This window comes from Trachinotus anak, unplaced genomic scaffold, assembly GCF_046630095.1.
Source record: "Trachinotus anak isolate AG129_WGS33_773 ecotype Australia unplaced genomic scaffold, CSIRO_AGI_Tana_v1 ptg000019l, whole genome shotgun sequence".
Classification (NCBI taxonomy): domain Eukaryota; kingdom Metazoa; phylum Chordata; class Actinopteri; order Carangiformes; family Carangidae; genus Trachinotus; species Trachinotus anak.
This window is the reverse complement of record NW_027273870.1, coordinates 4,538,329-4,556,635: the sequence shown is the minus strand read 5'-3', so window position 1 is coordinate 4,556,635 and position 18,307 is coordinate 4,538,329. Positions and strand designations below refer to the sequence as shown.

The 18,307-nt window shown below is 39.5% G+C and overlaps 1 protein-coding gene across 1 annotated transcript in view; it reads left to right on the top strand.

Annotated features, from left to right (window-relative positions):
• The first annotated feature begins 806 nt into the window (after positions 1–806).
• The window catches only part of LOC139636193 (complement C3-like), a 40,662-nt gene continuing 23,161 nt past the window's right edge, over positions 807–18,307 (top strand). The window contains exons 1-24 of the mRNA XM_071504024.1: positions 807–948; positions 2,239–2,434; positions 2,557–2,719; positions 2,867–2,961; positions 4,081–4,172; positions 4,922–5,004; positions 5,126–5,213; positions 5,714–5,816; positions 5,917–6,034; positions 7,399–7,514; positions 8,151–8,297; positions 9,726–9,816; positions 9,959–10,053; positions 10,186–10,377; positions 10,531–10,689; positions 12,178–12,307; positions 12,808–12,876; positions 14,210–14,407; positions 14,528–14,642; positions 15,498–15,589; positions 15,687–15,826; positions 17,630–17,842; positions 17,992–18,049; positions 18,144–18,233. Of these exons, the coding sequence (XP_071360125.1) occupies positions 860–948; positions 2,239–2,434; positions 2,557–2,719; positions 2,867–2,961; positions 4,081–4,172; positions 4,922–5,004; positions 5,126–5,213; positions 5,714–5,816; positions 5,917–6,034; positions 7,399–7,514; positions 8,151–8,297; positions 9,726–9,816; positions 9,959–10,053; positions 10,186–10,377; positions 10,531–10,689; positions 12,178–12,307; positions 12,808–12,876; positions 14,210–14,407; positions 14,528–14,642; positions 15,498–15,589; positions 15,687–15,826; positions 17,630–17,842; positions 17,992–18,049; positions 18,144–18,233 (2,932 nt within the window). The 5' untranslated portion in view covers positions 807–859. The remainder of the gene's footprint in view (positions 949–2,238; positions 2,435–2,556; positions 2,720–2,866; positions 2,962–4,080; positions 4,173–4,921; positions 5,005–5,125; positions 5,214–5,713; positions 5,817–5,916; positions 6,035–7,398; positions 7,515–8,150; positions 8,298–9,725; positions 9,817–9,958; positions 10,054–10,185; positions 10,378–10,530; positions 10,690–12,177; positions 12,308–12,807; positions 12,877–14,209; positions 14,408–14,527; positions 14,643–15,497; positions 15,590–15,686; positions 15,827–17,629; positions 17,843–17,991; positions 18,050–18,143; positions 18,234–18,307) is intronic.

The following is an 18,307-nucleotide window of genomic DNA, read 5'->3' as shown; positions in this document are numbered from 1 at the left end:
TTGCAAGTGTAACTACTTAAACAATCGCGTTGGGTCCCTGGTGGTGAAGTACTTCTGGACTTTTCTATTTTAATCAAAGCAAGCAACTCTCGAGTCAATTTCACCAAACTAATATTTCAAAATGTATAATTTCTAAATCACAGTACAAACATCCTTTTACCTCATTACAGATTTTGATGTCATTACAGATTTTCAACAGTATAGCCAGTTAGTTGAATTGTATGCATCATGAAACTGAAATTTTCGTTTTCCAGTTTCATTCCAGGCTTGCAATTTGCCGTGTATGTATATCCCTATGTAGGTGTAGCCATAATGGCCATTCCAGGCATTCTGTGATTATTTGTGGTTGGAAAGTGTCACAGAGTTGGCACGCTTTGACTTGAATGGCTAACCTGCTTAAAAGGTTAAAGGGTTGTACTCTGTTAACAATAAAATGGCTGATTAAAGTTGTAAAGTGCAATAGAGGCATTTTTACAGATTAGTTGAATCACTTTGCCTACCCTCATGCATAATTATGTCAGAGCCAGAAGACTGTATAGTGTGTAACCATATAACAACTCCCAACAGATTAACACAACAGTTTAAAGCAGAACTTTCAACAAACAAAAATAACTCACACTTTGGTCAGAGCAGCCCAATTATGCATGATCTTTTCTTAATACTACATTTTGTGAAAATGCACCGTTTTAGCTAATAATTGGTTGCATTATATATTTTGTCTGCATTTATTCACATAGTTATTTATTTCATGAAGCCATATTTGATGTATTTGATACTGAGCACAAGGAGGTGCACAAGGAGAGAGGTGAGTGGATAAAAGGCGAGTTTTGCAGAACGGGAGTTAACAGTCACAGCAGATATGGGATCAGACAGGAGGATGTGTGAGACCCAGCTGTGGCTGCTGGCTTTTCTTGCCTTTTCCTTTCAGTGTTCTCTGGCTAATCCACTGTAAGTAGATCTGCCTTCATACACCCTTCTACATGTTGTATATTGTTTCAGAATTTCATAGAGCTGAAATGTCAGTGCTCATCATTACTGATGAAATGTTTGTTTTTGCAGTTTCTCTGGTATACTACTGAAATTACAATAACTCCTAAAACATTTTTTTGAATATTATAAGTATACAATAAGTAACCTTAAATGTATTTCTTACTGCTTATATGTATATAAGTCAAATGACCCAGATCCACTGAGTGAGTCTTTGGGACAAAAGTGGATTACTGCGTCTCTGTGCTTCTCATCAGGCTCGTTGGTGTATATCCTCACATGCAAAATATCAAATGACCTTTCAAAGATAAATGTTTATTTTATTTATTTAAAATATCTGAGATTGTCATAATATCTAATCAGGAGGAATTGATCCCATCACATTACCAAATTCACAGCTGCATTAAATATCACTTCTCAAACACATTTCCACCACTGATCAAAGCATTTTGTATTGTCAGTGTCATAACTTCTAAATATGGAACAGTGTTTTTAGTGAAACTAGCATTTGCTGAATTGACTCCTGACTTGTAGTGAGGTCAAATCAAGTGTCAGGGACAAGCAAAATTCAGAAGCAATTTAGGTGAATGCAGTCATATTGACACAGTCTCTTTGTTTACAGCAATGCAGTTATTGATTAAGCTATTTATTTTTGAAACACAGCTTTAATGTATTTGAGTTATGGCATTTTATACATAAATACCTAATGTTGTCATTTTGTAACAGTGTTTCAGTAAAAGTACAAAAGTAGTTGAGAAAAAAACTGTAATGGGAGCAACGATAAGGCCAGGTATCACCTGCTTTTGTAATTAAAGGCTTTGATTGATACAGTGTCAGGAGTGAAAATCAAGAACATTCATTCAGTTTAGTTCCATATCATCTATGTCTCACATAATGAAGAGCTGCAGTCCAGTTTGCTATGTCAGAGAAGTCAAGGTGCTGTGGAGTTTGCACAGGGAAGCATTACACAAGACAAAGCAAAGCAAACAGAGTACAAGATAATGTTGTCATGTCTTATTGATTCTGTGCTGGATCTAAATCAAGGTAATTAATGGATCACTTATTGTGTATAAAGTCCAGACTCAATGTACAATAATAATATATGTACAATAGTAATAATAAATAATCATTTACAATTATTTTTATTCTCATAATGGGACGTATGGGCTTCTCCTTGCTCTATTGTGACGACATTCCAAGTGAATGTATTCTTAAGTGTCTGTATATTTTATCTTTGGCATTTTTCTGCAGGAAGATAATGTCTGCCCCCAATGTGTTGCGTGTGGGAACAGCAGAAAACGTCTTTGTGGAGTGTCAGGGCTGCACTAATGAGAACCTCCTCGTCCATATTTCAGTGCTGAGCCATCCAACCAGAGGCAACACGCTGGCAAGAGTATCTGTGATTCTTAATAAGGAGAAAGATTTCCAGGACTTTGGACAAATCACAGTAATGTAGACATACTAACAAATATGCCACTGTGAACATCTATAATGTCTGTAAACATCATACTCCTGTTCTGTTCCTCACACATCTCTCGCCCTCACCTTGTCTCTTCATACTGGTTTCAGATCCCCACTGATTCCTTCAGCAAGGATCCCGACAGGAAGCAGTATGTCTACCTGCAAGCTCAGTTCCCTGGCGAACTGCTGGAGAAAGTCGTCTTAGTGTCCTTCCAGTCCGGCTACATCTTCATCCAGACTGACAAGACCCTTTACACCCCCAACAGTAAAGGTGAGTCCAGTTCTACATCAGTGCTAAGACACACAAACATGTCTGTAAGAACATCTCTACATAAGGTAGTTGATAGTACATTAGAAAATATGTCACGCCATTTATTTATTTATATTTATAACATGAACCTCTTTCTCCTCCTGTCAGTTTTTTACAGGATTTTTGCAGTGACACCCCGCATGAAGCCCGTGGACAGACATGACACAACCCAAGCTGATGCTTCCATTACCATTGAAATTGTGGTACAGTATTTCAACTAAAGCACAAAATCAAAAGTAACTGATTGATGGCAGATCATTTACCCACTTTAACCTTAGTCTCTTACGTTCTTCAAAAATGACAAAAGCACACTCAGTGAACCTTGTTTCAGCAGTAGTATTTTAGGTTTCATGTGGTCTCTAGTGACAGCCATCCCACCACTCACAGTGAAAATAAATACAATGACAATGAAATCCACTTCAAGGATCTTCTGAACCTCTATGTTCCCATCCGGGCAGTGCAGCCCTTTCAGCCGGACATGACCAAATGCAAGCCCGCTATCTAAGAGCATCTGCTTGAAATCCAGTATAAGGACCAGGCTACTTTCTGCACCTCTGGCTGGGGCAGCCAAGAATATCAATAACTGTATATGAATAATGATAAGAATAATAATCTTTATTATACAAATCATAATTATACAGAGTAGTTATCAACATTAATATCTAGGGAAGACAATTAGCTGTCATTTTATTTGATGGGAGCAGTAAGGGACCTGGATAATGGATAGAGGGTGCTGGCCCAAAAAAGAACCACTGATATAGAGCAAACAACAAGACAACAAACTAACATACGGAAAGAAGGAAAGTGTCCCATGGCCAGGACACCAGGTGCAGACAGCAACACATTTTGCCAAACTTATAAGTAAGCAAACGTCCTTGGGCAAGTAATTTAACATCGCTGAACACACAACGGTAACAACGGTGACAACGGTACTTGCTTGCAAACCAACCAATTGGGGTTAGAGATTCACAAACTTTAGCAAACGGAACAAAAAAATTTTGACTTATTCTTCCATGCACTCCAGTCTCTAATCTGCTGTCCCAGTCAGACCCATCCAGAACTCCATACAGCCTGGCAGTGACTGAGAGCTAGACTGCGCCTTCTCCTTATCACTTCTGTGATAAGTCCATGTCTCTTCGTTTGTTTCCCACTTACAGAGTCAGGGTTGTGTAGGAACACCTGATTTTTTTTTCAGCATGCACAGAACAGACAGCTAGCAGACCATGAGGAGATACTCACTGAATTTGACAAAAGTGCACTAGATTAGAATTCCTATTTGAATGGTGCATTGTTAATGGTTGGTCAATGTTGTTTATATTTAGACTCCTGAAGGCATCACTTTATCTCCCAGTAATCCAGTATCTCTGGAATCAGGGATCTATGCTGGAGAGTACCAACTTAGCGACCTTGTCAGGTGAGTATTCATTCTAAGTTTGTAATATTTGCATTTCTATACATAACTTATATTATGATGCTGATCAGGTGAATTCAATTTGCTGACAAGCACATAGTATATTTACCAGCTGCAACGGCATGGCTGGTATTGTTTTCTCCTTGTCAGTCTGTGGTCCTTGGGAACTTTACAGGTGTGTACGTTGTACTCAGGATCAAAATGAAGGCAGAGTTTAAAGATGGGTGTGGTCCAAGCAAGAGCACTGGAAGCATAATATATATTCAAATGAGTGAGCTTTAGGCGTATTTTGTGTTGTGAGCGAGCCGGGCAGGCTGTTTCCAGTCTTTGTGGTAAATGCAATGACACACTTAATGAACTTTGACCTGGCCAACCTGAAGGATTTAAACCAGTGTTCCTGTAGTTACTGCCTTTGTGGGGCAGTAGAAGTCACATGGTGTTCTTGATCTTTGGCTGGACTGCAACATAGGGGCCAGCCCTAAGTGATGGTGCTTCCACCACTGCTCAGCAAAGTGCCGAGCCACAGTCTACTGAGGTTAACTGCAGGGTAGCAGAGGAGCACTTACAGTCGACAGCCTTCATTTTGGGTCCTGACCCAAATGTGAGAGACAAAGTAAGAAACATAATCTGTCTCAGAGGGTCTGTGGTCCTTTGTGGTGTGAGTGCTGAGTGCTCAGTTTGTAATACTGCTGAAATCACAACACAGTCTTTGATTTGTGTGTGTGTGTGTGTGTGTGTGTGTATGCGTGTAGTCTCGGAGTCTGGAAAGTGGTGGCCAAGTTCCCCAGCAGCCCACAGTACAGCTACTCTGCCGAATTCGAGGTCAAAGAATATGGTGAGTCTCTTTTCATCTGAACTGTTATTTACTGTAAAACCTATAAAGCATTCACTCATTATTTATTTATTATTTTTTTACCTGATGTTGGATACACAATAAAGTGCATTTAATTTTTCAGTCCTGCCCAGTTTTGAGGTGAAATTGACGTCTTCAAAATCCTTCTTTCATGTGGACAGTAAACAGCTTACCATCAGCATTGAAGCTAAGTATGTGAAGGGTTTTTTTTTTTCTTGTCTAAGTCAGCTATCAGATTGTCTATTGTCAAATCTACTATCAAGTTAAATGTATAAACTGCCTGATTGATAAAAAATCCTATGGATTACCAATGACAGCTTCTACCAGAGGTTTGCGTCTACAAAGCACTCACCTACAGCCATATTCGGATAGATTGGAATAAGGGGTCGAAAAATTAACACAGAACAAGCCTTCCAGAAAATAAAAACCTGAGTGGATGAGAATCAATATATAACCACTCCATGGTAACATACCCCACCTCCTCCACTAACATTTTCAGTCCTTACTACTACTACTCTGCTCACTGTCAGGTGATTTGCTGAGGGCCCAGCTTTGGTAAGAGTATTGCCTCTTCTGGAATAGCAGCTGTACACAAAAGACTACATTTTGCTACATTTTGAGCATTTGCATTTTGATTGTTTTGTTTTACTTCATTGCGTGCCTTAACAAGTCTCTTCTCTTGTGGTTTTAGGTATCTGTTTGGTGAAGAAGTGGAGGGGACAGCTTACGCGGTGTTTGGGGTTGTGCAGGGGGGTCAAAAGAAGAGCTTTCCAAGCTCCCTTCAGAGAGTGTCGGTGCGCATTTAGTCCATTGTTTGCTACAGCTACATCTCAGCACCTGCCAACTTCCCACTTACTGTATTTCAAGTCTAATTTTTACATTGTGTCACATTAGGTCGAGAGCGGTGAGGCAGAGGTCACACTGATGAAGGAGCACATCACGCAGCACTTCGACATTAACAACCTGGTGAAGAGTTCCATATTTGTAGCCGTCAGCGTGCTGACAGAAAGCGGTAAGAAAGAGAGACTGTGTGTTTATCTGTGTGTGGTCACATGCTCAGGCTGTTTGGTCATTTGTGACACTGATTTAGCAGGCTCAAAGAACATATCATTTGTATATACATAAGTGGTGTGCAGTCAGTTTTACAGACAAGCAGACCCCCTTTTTCTGAACTCACAGTAAACATATCAAATAGATAAATATAGGTGAAAAATATCTGAAAATCACTTCCATGGTAATCTTCAAAATATTTAGCATTAACTCACAATGTCACACTCCAATGACAATGTAGAATCCTGCATTTTACAGCCTCTGTTAGCTTTTCCAGGCTCATCGTCTGGACTGTGGTTGGGAGGCACAAGCAAAACAAACTTACAGCAGATTTTGCACGGACGATAAATTTGTGTAATTTGCTCATTTACTCGCTACTGCTGCCAGTTAATGCCTAATACACAAGTTTAGTTTCCACATGTCTGTGTGCATAATCATAACTGATCTCGGAACAATAGAGGCTTGCCTGGGACTAAGGCTGGGCGATATGGTTAAAAAACTAAATCAATTTATAAATAAATTTATACATTTTTTCCGTGTTCTGGACGAGTCACGATTTTAAATCCATTTTGTTCTGCCTACATGAACTCAAGAGAAAACATTGCTCCCATCCCACTGGATGCTTTTGTCTCAGGTGTTGGAATAGGTTTGTTGTGCTGCAACTTTTTGTTTTAACAGCGCTTTTACAAACTCTGCACAGCAGGGTGGTCTGTTCCAGGTCAGACCTTGCAAAACCGATCCATGTCCATATGACTGAAGTAACATGATAACCTTCTTTCGGTATTAGTCCGTCGTCTTTTGCAGCTGCCGTGGCTCACATTTCTTGTTCGTTTACCCAGAGGAGCTCAGACATATAGGTGTGTCTGGGAAATCCAGAGAATTACTCGCACTGGCTCATAAGTGACAGAGGAAGCATTAATCTCGATTTTGTGATTTAAGCATTTTTCAAATTGTTTATAGACAAAAACTCAAATTAATCGAATTAATTCGATTTATTGCCCAGCCCTACCTGGGACACTTTGGCTGTAGCTAATCACCAGTCAAAGATCCCAGGATTATCCTACTGTAAATGCATCTGTGCAAACCTTCAAATTAAGCTGCTGTTCTCTCTGCTTGGCCAAATGCCAGCCTTGGTCAACAGGACACGGTCAGACAAAAGTGACGAAACGATAGCCTCAACCTCTGTATCGTTCTAATTGAAGTCTATTTTTACTTTAACTTGACGAGCACTGCTTGCCTTGCTTGTCCTGACAGTACACCACTCATATATTATATGTATGTGTTAAAATATATATATACAGTATATTTGTCTATATCTTTGCAAAGGTGGTGAAATGGTGGAGGCAGAGTTGAGAAATATCCAGATTGTCACATCACCCTACACCATACAGTTCACAAGAACATCCAAATATTTCAAACCAGGAATGGATTTCGATGTTGTGGTAATGTACACATTGACATGTATGAAAAATGAAATTAAGATATTGTCATGGTTATCATTTGTCATTTTTAATTGGTTGTCATTCTCATGGGGTTTCCCCTAATATGAACCTGCCAGAGGGGAGACACCAGAGGAAGCAAGTAAGAGGAAGAGGAGAGGAGAGTGGTGTGCTTACCCTCATAACCCTCGCTTTTAGATAGATAGGCTTTTTTTTTGGCTGGTAAACATTTCTTATATGAACGGTCAGTTAAAATATGCTACAGCCCCAAGCTTTAGTGGTGATGAAATTCTCTCATCCTAAAAACAAATAATTTTACCAGTGCTACCTATGACCTAAAATAACAAATATATCTTCATTTTTTGAAAATAACATGTTCATGCTACAGATTTTATTTATATGGCATATTTATATGGCATCATTTTCAAAATGATACTCGTCTTCAAAATTAAATTAAAATAAGAAAGGATTAATGCTAACCCTAACCCGAACTTCAGTTATTACAGCAATTTTTAATCTTTGCTGGTGATTCATGAGAAAACCAGAACTTCTCTTACAGTTGAAGCAAAAAAACTATATCAGATATATATAAGTATCTATGTTCTCTGACTGTTTCATTGTCTCTGTCTTTAATGTCAGGTTGAAGTTTTGAATCCTGATGGGAGTCCAGCAATACGTGTTCCAGTGGTGGCGAATCCAGGCCAGGTTGTTGGCAGCACCGGAGAAAACGGCATGGCGAGGCTTTCCATCAATACACACCCCGAACTTCCACAACTGGAAATTTCTGTAAGTGTCTGAAATTGTTGCCTTTTTTCCTCCATACATTGTATTTTTTCCCTTCCCCTCTTTATTTCTCTCTTTTGCCATTTCTGCCTCTTTTTGGCTGGACTGCAACAGTGGGGCCAGCCCTATAAATTCAAATATCTTTAACTGAGTTCAATGATCGATCGACACCATTGATCATTGGCACAGTCCGTATTAGGGCTGTTTACAGCCCACTGAATACATTTGTCACTAGATTTAGAGACTCCTACAGAATAGAGGAACACATAAAAAGCTATATATTATAAATTAATGACATAAATTCTATTGTAATTACAAAAGAGCAGAGGAGCAGAATTGCGTGCTGACCGAAGCAGGGAAATTTGCCTGTGAACAGCCTGGCCACTATTACTAACTTGTTCCATTGTGTGACAACACGGACAGAAAAACATGTAAATGAGAACAGCTTTATTAGAAATCCGGCTGTATTGATATACTGTACAGCTGAGCACAGGAGAGAGGCAAACAGATAAAGGGCTGAACCTGGCTGACATTAGGTAAAATGCTAATATGATGATATCCTGTCAGATGATTACAAATGCTTTCAATTACAACCTCAATTACATTGACCATACGCAGTCAAGCCAGGTTTCCTAGCTGCTTGGGAACTGCAGGGAAGTGGAGGAGCACTTCTAATTCAATGAGCCTCACCTCAATTAGGGCAAATATACTACTTTCATTATATGTATCATTGATAAAGGAGGCAGAGAAATAAATTAACATAAGACGCACTGAGCAGAGAGAGCGGGAGAGAGAAGTCATCAGTAACTGCTAAAGAAACTAACAGATCTGAAAAGCACGTAAAAAAAAATAAAAATAAAAAATGGAAATTTGACATTACGCTTACTGCTGCACAGCAATAAAAGCCCTGTTAAGAAATGAATGGCTTGTAGCCACCAAAATGCTAGAGGGCTTTTGATATTAAATGATTACAGGAAGTGTTGAGTTTGTATTAACATGTAATGTTAATGTAATGTTTAACGCGGCAAATGGGAGTGAATGAAAATGAGGCTATGCACTAAAAATAGAGGCATAACCAATTATTCATATGAAACAGGGGGATTAAAGAAAAAGGCCTGCCTCTTATAAAGACCCGTCACCTACTATAGTTGACGTAAATTAAGGCTCTGTTCACTATTTGAGGAAAAACAGTAGCTGGAAACTGTTGTGGATCCCAGACAGAGGCTGTGCGTCACAGTCTATCTTTACACTGTGTGTTTGGTGATTTTATCAGATGTTTAAAAAAAAAAAAAGTATGTTGTATGTATTGTTGATATGTGTTGTAAGTGGAAGATTTCTGGGTTTCTCTATTTGAATATATTTTGAATATATCACTTTATATATGAGTATATATAAAAGTGTGGACATGATAACCTGCACGTTTAATTGTAGGCAAGGACTAATGCTCCCGATGTCACCCAAGCATCAGCTGAAATGACAGCCCTCCCATATACCACCAAAAGCAAAAGTTACATCCACGTAGGTAAGGAACCGCCTTAAATAACATCAGATGGTAACATGGTGATGGTGGTGACAGTGATGCAGGTGGCAGCTTTGCCTAACTACCTTGCATAGGACCTCTTGGATGTTTAGCAAGACCTAAATGTTAAATACCATTATTGCAGGGATTGGTAAGGCTGAGACAAAATTAGGAGATAACCTGAAAGTCAACTTCAACTACAACAAGCAGCAAAGTGTACAAAATGACATCACATACCTGGTAAGCGATTTTTTGGAACCTGTACATGTGTGCATTTGTGGACATGCTTTAGTGTTTGTGTTGCTTCTCACAACCTGTGTGGTATATACACATGTTGGATAATGGCTGATGTGTAAATCTGTGTTTCCCAAGATCTTGAGCAGAGGCCAACTGGTGAAATATGGCCGTTACAGGAAAACAGGTGAATTGGTGATATCCAAAACAGTTGAAGTCACCAAAGACATGATGCCATCTTTCCGCATCATAGCCTATTACCATACAGATGACAATGAAGTGGTATCAGACTCTATTTGGGTGGATGTTGAGGACTCCTGCATGGGCTCGGTGAGACACAGCACTGATGTAGCAGAATGCAAAAGATCCACGCACAAACTGATCAAGTTAATTGTATTTTTCTAGGCACAAGTCTGGACGCATTTGTGGTTTTTATTCAGTTGTTTTAACATACAAATCAGCTTGTCCTTTCCCGTCCCTTAGTTGACACTGGAGCCAAAGGATTCTACTCGTCTATCCTTTGACCCTGCTGCTAATTTTCAGCTTAAGATCACTGGGGATCCAGAAGCCACAGTGGCACTGGTGGCAGTTGACAAAGGTGTCTTCGTCTTGAACAACAAGTACCGCCTCACCCAGAAGAAGGCAAGTTCTCTGTCGTATTTTTAAGATTTTTTAAAGCATTTAAAAACTTGATGATGTAAATTGCAACTGCTGAGTTGCACTACACGCGTGTCCACCATCTGATTCTGATTTGAATCGCTCCTCACTGGCTGTCCATCTAGTGGCCGGTGGAAGTCAAGCAGTGCGTCCACAGTCCCTCAGAATCTACTCACCTTATAAGCCTGGCCTGTGAGTGGGTTCATATGGTAACTACTGGGCTATCATGGAGTGCTATTAAAACTATTCAAAACACCAGCTCATTATCCATCAGGGCCCATATTCACGAAGCATCTTAAAGCTAAAAGTAGCTCCTAACTTGCAGATTTAGGAGAAACTCAGTCCTAACTTTAGGACTGAGAGTAATTCACAAAGCCACTTAGCGCTAAAAGTAGCACCTAAGGAGAAATTAGAAGTAGTCCAGAGGATTCCTAAGTCACTAAGACCAAATCACAAAGAAATAAATAAATGGGCTGTGGTCACCTCACAACACTGCGCTTTTTGGCAACAGGAAATGCAACTTTGCAATGCTAACAGCTTGGAGGTGTCTCAGCCGTCTGGAGGCCGATCCATTCAATAAATGTTCTCTGTAGACCCCACATCATAGGGCAATTCATATGATTCCCTTTAGACATTCACCAACTACAAAGAGATAAAGCAGCTTCACGGCAATCAGCAGTCCTCCCGGTGTGACTTGTGCCATAGATGGAACGCACCACACCATCACACACAGATTGTATTTGATGCTCCTACAGTTCTAGACATTGGTGGTAGATGTTTGTTTCAAGGTGGATTGTGGATCTTGAAGGAGAGTGGCCTGAGGCTGCTGTATGAAAGACATCATATTCATTATGTTTGTCATGTCACTTGGTGAGGGACTGTGGATATCACACCCTACCTCAAACCGCAGCCAGGACCAGGTACAACAGGTTTTTAATTTTTATTTATTTATTTATTTTTTAATTATTATTTCTTTTCCATTGAGTGAATTGAATTTAAGTTCTTACTGTAAAATTTAATTCTCGCACATCAACACAAAACTTATCACACAGATGCATTTTGGAGAATCCACAGCATGTAATCCATAATTATTTAATTTATATTTGTTTATTTCTGTGTGTTTTCTTTTTTTTTTTTCAAATAATAATTATTACTATTGTGACTCTGGGATATTGCACATGCATTTTCAGCAGCACTCGCTGTGGATCTTGCTTGCAAGCTCGTCCACTGTATTATTGAGTCGTCCGGCTGACTCTCTTGTATGCACTATCTCAGGAACACCTTGAAAGAATTTCGTTTTAGCACAGTTAGGTTGATTAGGTTTTGGTGGTCAAAAGCCAAATATCAAGGTCACTGTGACCTCACACCAGTTCCATCCTTGTGGTAGCAGGTGATAAGACTCCAAATAGTCACTTAAGAGGTGGGTTGTGACAGTTTGTTTTTATTTGTGTGTGTGACTTCCACCCCACTCAGGTATGGAGCATAGTGGAGAAGCACGATACAGGCTGCACACCAGGTGGAGGGAAGGACAGCATGGGTGTGTTTTACGATGCTGGGTTGGTGTTTATGACCAATATGGAATTTGGGACCGCCTACAGACAAGGTGACGCTTCTTCACTTAAAGTTTCATTCCTTTCCCTTGTTCTGCTTGTCTGATTCTAGACAGGAATTTATTTTACTGCTTAGTGCCTTCTTTTCATTTCATAGAGAGAGAAAACCCAAATCAGTCAATCTTCAGAGTGTTTCAGGTTTATTTTCCATTTAATAAAACACAGTCAGAGCAAAATATTTCAATCTTGTTCAGTAGTTTAATGTCAAGACAAACTATTCTTAACTTTCAAAACCACATTCACTTTCAAATTGAGCATTTACAATTAGACAAATGATTATAAACCATTAAGGATTTGTTCATCTTATATATATTATATATTATATATATATTATTATATAGAATGCCTTGAACTCAGCTAATAATATGCTCCAGCGAATTATTAGCGTAGGTCAGTCAGTCAGTCTTAACCATGTCTATGATTCTCCATCAAGTTTCTCATATACAGCTCAACACATGTTGGGATCTGTTTAAGATATGTTTTCCATTTCCAGAATTGAAATGTACGGCTCCCACCAGACGAAAACGAGCTACCACGTCACTGGATTCCCAGACTAGCCTATGTAAGAATCATAAAGTGGTAATTTAGAAACGTCATGTAAAAAATCTGTTTCCATATTGTTTTTAAAGATGATGTCACAGTTTCACAACCAAGGATCTGTGAACCCTTAATATTGCAGGGTATCCATGTAAGGCTGACATGTACTGATTCTTTATAAATTAAAAAACAGAGAAAAACTAACATAAACATTTCCCATATTGAAATTATCATTGGTAGAAGAGAGCATTCAGCATGTGTCTAACAGTTGTGCCTTAACACACAGCTAGACAGTGGTTAGATCATCATGGTGATGAACCCCCTGCTGAATTATTTAACACATATGCAGGATAGCATAGTATATCAGTGTTTCAGCATCCACAAGGAGACTCAAAGAGCTGCATAAGAAATAAGATTCTGGGTTCTCCATTGTTAGGGCGCACAATGAAATTGCATTTTTATTGGCAATCTGAGGCAACACACCATAACTTCCTCCTGTTGGTTAGTGAACTAAGATTTTGAAGTCTCAAGTCAAGGCAGAGAGACCCCACAACAAGCAAGAGCTTGAAGTGGTTGCAGGCAGTCATTGATCGCAGGATTTTCCACAAAATATTATAAATGAATTTGCTGGACTTCATGTGTAGCTGTCTAATTACTCATTTGAACCCATACACTTTCAGCGTGTTAAGTGTGTTAAAAGAGCTATATCTCCTACACATTTCTTTCTTTGCTGACACAAAAGTACTTAACAGAGGATTAAAACTGGTAGAAACACAGAATAAAGCAGTTTCACTTTAAAAATCTGTAATTCAGCAACACAGTTCGGTGGAGACAGGATGTCTTTGGAACTGCAACACAGACGCATGCACGTAGGGGATATTACGTAATTGACAGGTGACCAAATGAAACAGACTGTTACCATGATTAAAATCACAAATTTCTCTAGCTTTGAGAATCGCTGGAAACATTTGGGATAATGTAAGTAAAAAAGTAAAAAAAAAAAACATATAACATAGGTCTAGTCATTTGAGGACATTTTAATGCAGAAAAGTGGGCCACACTGACATAACTAACTTTCATGTGTTGTCACAACACCTGAATGCGCCTCTCCCTTTCACTTTAGGCAGTTTATTTTCTCACATCTCTCCAGGCCTCACAGTTAAAACCCGCTGCCTGGACGACCCAGAACAATCATGGGCATAATACAAAGCCAGTTAAATATTCAAGGTGCCACATAAAATGAAATTTTCTATTTAGATTTTTTTTCTCTCTGACAATGCGTTTGTATTTGCATCTACAAAAACCATAACTTTCTAATCTGTCACTTTTGTCTCTTCACAACCCTTTCCCCTTTCAAGTGAGTCAATTTGCAGATAAAAAGCAACGTAACTGTTGTTTGGATGGCATGAGGGAAACCCCCGTCTCGTACACCTGTGAGAGGCGCAGTGAGTACATCATGGATGGTGCCGCATGTGTTGCAGCCTTCCTGCAGTGCTGCAAGGAGATAGAAAAGCAGCAAGCTGAGGCGAAGGAAGACAGCCTCATTCTGGCCCGCAGTAAGAGACGGGGGGAAGGGAGGGAGGGAAAGGCAGCGCTGGCAACATTCAGTGGTCAGATTGTTAGCTAGGAAATTGCCACACAGAGAGAAATACTAACTTTTTTCAATGACACTTTAGGTGAGGAAGATGACAGCACAGACTTCAACATCAATGAAGTTGTTTCTCGTTCCAAGTTCCCTGAAAGTTGGCATTGGACAAGTATCAAACTGCCTGCTTGCCCTGAACCTAACTGGTGAGGCAACTGTTACTTTGACACACAAAAAATATACTGATAAATGAAGTGATGCCTGTGAGGCAGTGAGGGCAGCCACTCACATGGCTTAGTCTTCTAACTGAAGCTGTCCAATGTACCTTTTAAATCACGGCGGCATATTTCAGTGCTCTGCTCACCCTTTCTCTGTTATGCCTGCTGCCAAACCGCTTAACTGAAAGTCATGCTAACACTGGCTGCTACTGCTGCTGCTGTTTACATACTAGGACTGTCAAATTATTAATTTTTTCTTAATCGCGATTAATCGCTGAATTTTATTGTGATTAATCGCATGTTTTATCACATTATTAAAATTCTATAATTTCTCATTTCAGAACTGTTTTCTCTTGCTTGGACAATACATCAGTCTGTCTGAGCTAGAAGCTAATATTAGCTTGTCTGACGTGTAATTATGATTGGACATTGGATTTAAACATGTTTGGTCTCCTGACACGCCCCTTTATGCAGGCCAGAACTATCGCCAAGACAAAACATGACTTGTATCTTCCTCCGCCATGTAAAATTTTTGTAGGAAGTGTCTGTGGCAGCTTGACAACAAGTAAGGGTGCCTCAAAGGGTCAAAATAGTAGCAACAGCAGCAGTGACGGTGTAAAATAAAGAATCTTTGGCAGAACGCGATTAACATGATTTTTAAAAAAAACACGTTACGCTCTGTCCTTAATCTCATCGCAATTAACACGTTAATGCTGACAGCCCTATGTGTGTCTACATTTAGATAATCTATTACTTGTGAGTTGACAACTTCATTAAAGATATATCTCTAAAATGTAAATATTTTTGCCTCTGAAATGAACACTGTTTTCTTGTGTATTTCAGTGCCACCACATCATTCACAACAAAAGAATTCCCTTTGAAAGACACGATCACAACCTGGCAGTTCATCGGCATCGGCCTTTCAAGAGATTATAGTGAGAATTTCCATATCCCCTCGTATCTTAAAATCATGACCCCTTCTTTCCTCTTGCTCTCTTTCATCCCATATTTGTGTCTCCTCTCATCTTCAAGGTATCTGTGTGGCCAATCCATTATCAGTAATTGCACGGAAGGACTTTTTCATTAAGCTCCATCTGCCGTACTCTGTTGTCCGTGGAGAGCAGGTGGAAATTAAGGCAATCATCCACAACTACAGATCTGTGACTTCCGTCGTAAGTCTGAGCTATTCTTTTCCAATGATTTAAGTCAGAACGCTTTCAACTTAGTAGGGGTTCGTCAGTTCAGTCGTTGTGATGGAAAGTCTTTTGAGCTGAAGAAAAAAGTTCGCCAGGAGGTTTGAGATGTCTCCTGGTACATTAATATGTCAATAAGTGAATCAGAGCAATGCCACACCAGTCCCTGCCTATGCCCTGTCCAACAGGGTGTGTATAGCCAAGGCATTACATGATTACATCACAGATTACTTGTACCACACCCAAAGTAGTCTTCACCTATGTGTGCAAAGACTCCATTGGTCCCTTAAACCTAAACATAAACTCGTGTTGTTATGCTCTGTTGTCTTACTGACACATCAGCGTTATCTGGAACTGGAACTGTCTGGACCTGGGCAGTCTTCTCTGAGTTAGCCTTTCCCTGTATCCTTATCTATACGATCTTGGTTTTCATGGTTACTTAGGATTGAAGTGGGGCCATGTGGACACTGTCACTGTTAATGGAGGTTAAACATTGAGCTATAGTCTAACACTATCAGGTCTCCATGACGTACACCTTTGGTGTGTTAGTGTGTGCCTACATAGTAGGAAGAAAATTACTTTGCAGTCATCAAGTTTAATCCAAAGGGAAGAGATGACAGCAAGGGTGTTAGTTTAGTTTTTATCTTTGGTGGGGACATTTTATGTCAGATGGCCATGATAGTAATATATGAAGATAGTAAACATAACAAATGTGAAATAAAGAGGAACAATATTTACCGATATTTGCCATTAACTGACAATGACAAACACCACTGACTGCAGAATCCTGCATCTACCTGCTTCAGTGTTGTTAACTTTTTTTGGCTCATATTGTCCAGACTGACACACTGTATGTTCACAGTTTCACTGCTAACTTCTAACTAACTAACTAACTCTCTCTCTGTCTCTCTCTCTCTTTCGCCAGCTATGCATACAACCTATGTACTGATGATCTATTCCTAAAAGGAGCTGCTCTACTCCTGTAACAATATTCTGTCTCAAACTTCTCAAACTTATAACAGATCTTGCACAGAGATGATAAATCAGTGTAATTTGCTCGTTTACTTGCCTGCTTACCTGCTTCTTATCACTTAATGCACAGGTTTATTTTCCACACACGAGCTTTTGAAAAGCAAACTTTGGCTATGGCTAATCACCCATCAAGACAATGAGACAATGAGACAATACCCTGCTGCAGTAAATTACATGATAAAATGCAAACAGGCATCAGATCTGTAATGGGACAGAAAGCTGTTCTGAGATCAGATGTAAGGAGATATATCACTTCCATTTCAGTATCGTTCTAATTGAAGTCTATTTTCAGCTTTAACTGGGCATGCACTGCTTGCCTTGCTTGCTCTGGTGGCACACCACTGTTGCACACACATTTGCACATAAACACCCTGACTCTGCAGAAAGTTAACTTGAACTGAATGTTTGCTGATATAACTTGCCTGGACTTATATTTTCCTCTGATTTAAAACAGATATTTTACTTTTTTTTTAAATTAATATAAATTTTAACATGATTTTCAAAAAAATAAATGTATAAACCCCTGTAGGTGGCGTGCTCCTCTGGTTTGAACCAGCTATCTGCTGTGAGCCATTTTCAAATCTCACCAGAGATTCAATCAAAGTGCAGGAAATTAAAATGCCAAAAGACTGTGTATCAACCCGCAGAAATCTCATCATATTTCATCAGCTCTGTGAAGAGGTCTTTCTCTGCTTAAAAAGGCATGAGTAACATTTTCTCAGTCTCCTCCCAACTTTTCTCTTTTTCAAGGTGCGTGTGGATCTGATTGAGAACGTGCATATTTGCAGTGGAGCCTCTGGGCATGGGCGGTATCGTCAGGTGATCAGAATTAGAGCCAGAAGTACACAATCTGTACCCTTCGTCCTTATTCCCATGAAGACAGGCCTACTCGATATTGAGGTCAAAGCAGCTGTTCAAGGCAGGGACATCGGCGATGGAGTGCTTAAGAAGCTGCAGGTGGTGGTAAGAGAAAAAGGCTCGAGCTTGGTACACCATATTAACATAGTTCTGCTGTTGTGATGGAGATATTAAACCTGCAAGAATACAGTGCTATAAAAGGTTTGCTTGAAAATAGTACTGATTACAAATAGGTGTAATTGTTGTTTTTCCAGCCTGAAGGCATATTGACCAAATCTGTAATGAGCGTAACCTTCGACCCTGCTAGGAGAGGTGAGTTTACTATTTAAGGACTGAAGTGAACACACCAAAATTTAAATCTATTTTCTTTATTGACAATACCCCTACTTGTATTTTTTTCTCATAGGTGGCAGACATGAGGAAATTATGAACAGCAGAATTCCTATGAGAGATCTGGTTCCGGGCATGCTTCCTAGCACACAGATCTCTGTGTCAGGTGAGATGTATACTGGATATTTTAGTTAGGCATGATATTTGCTACAATACCTGGACAATTAACTCTGCATTGTT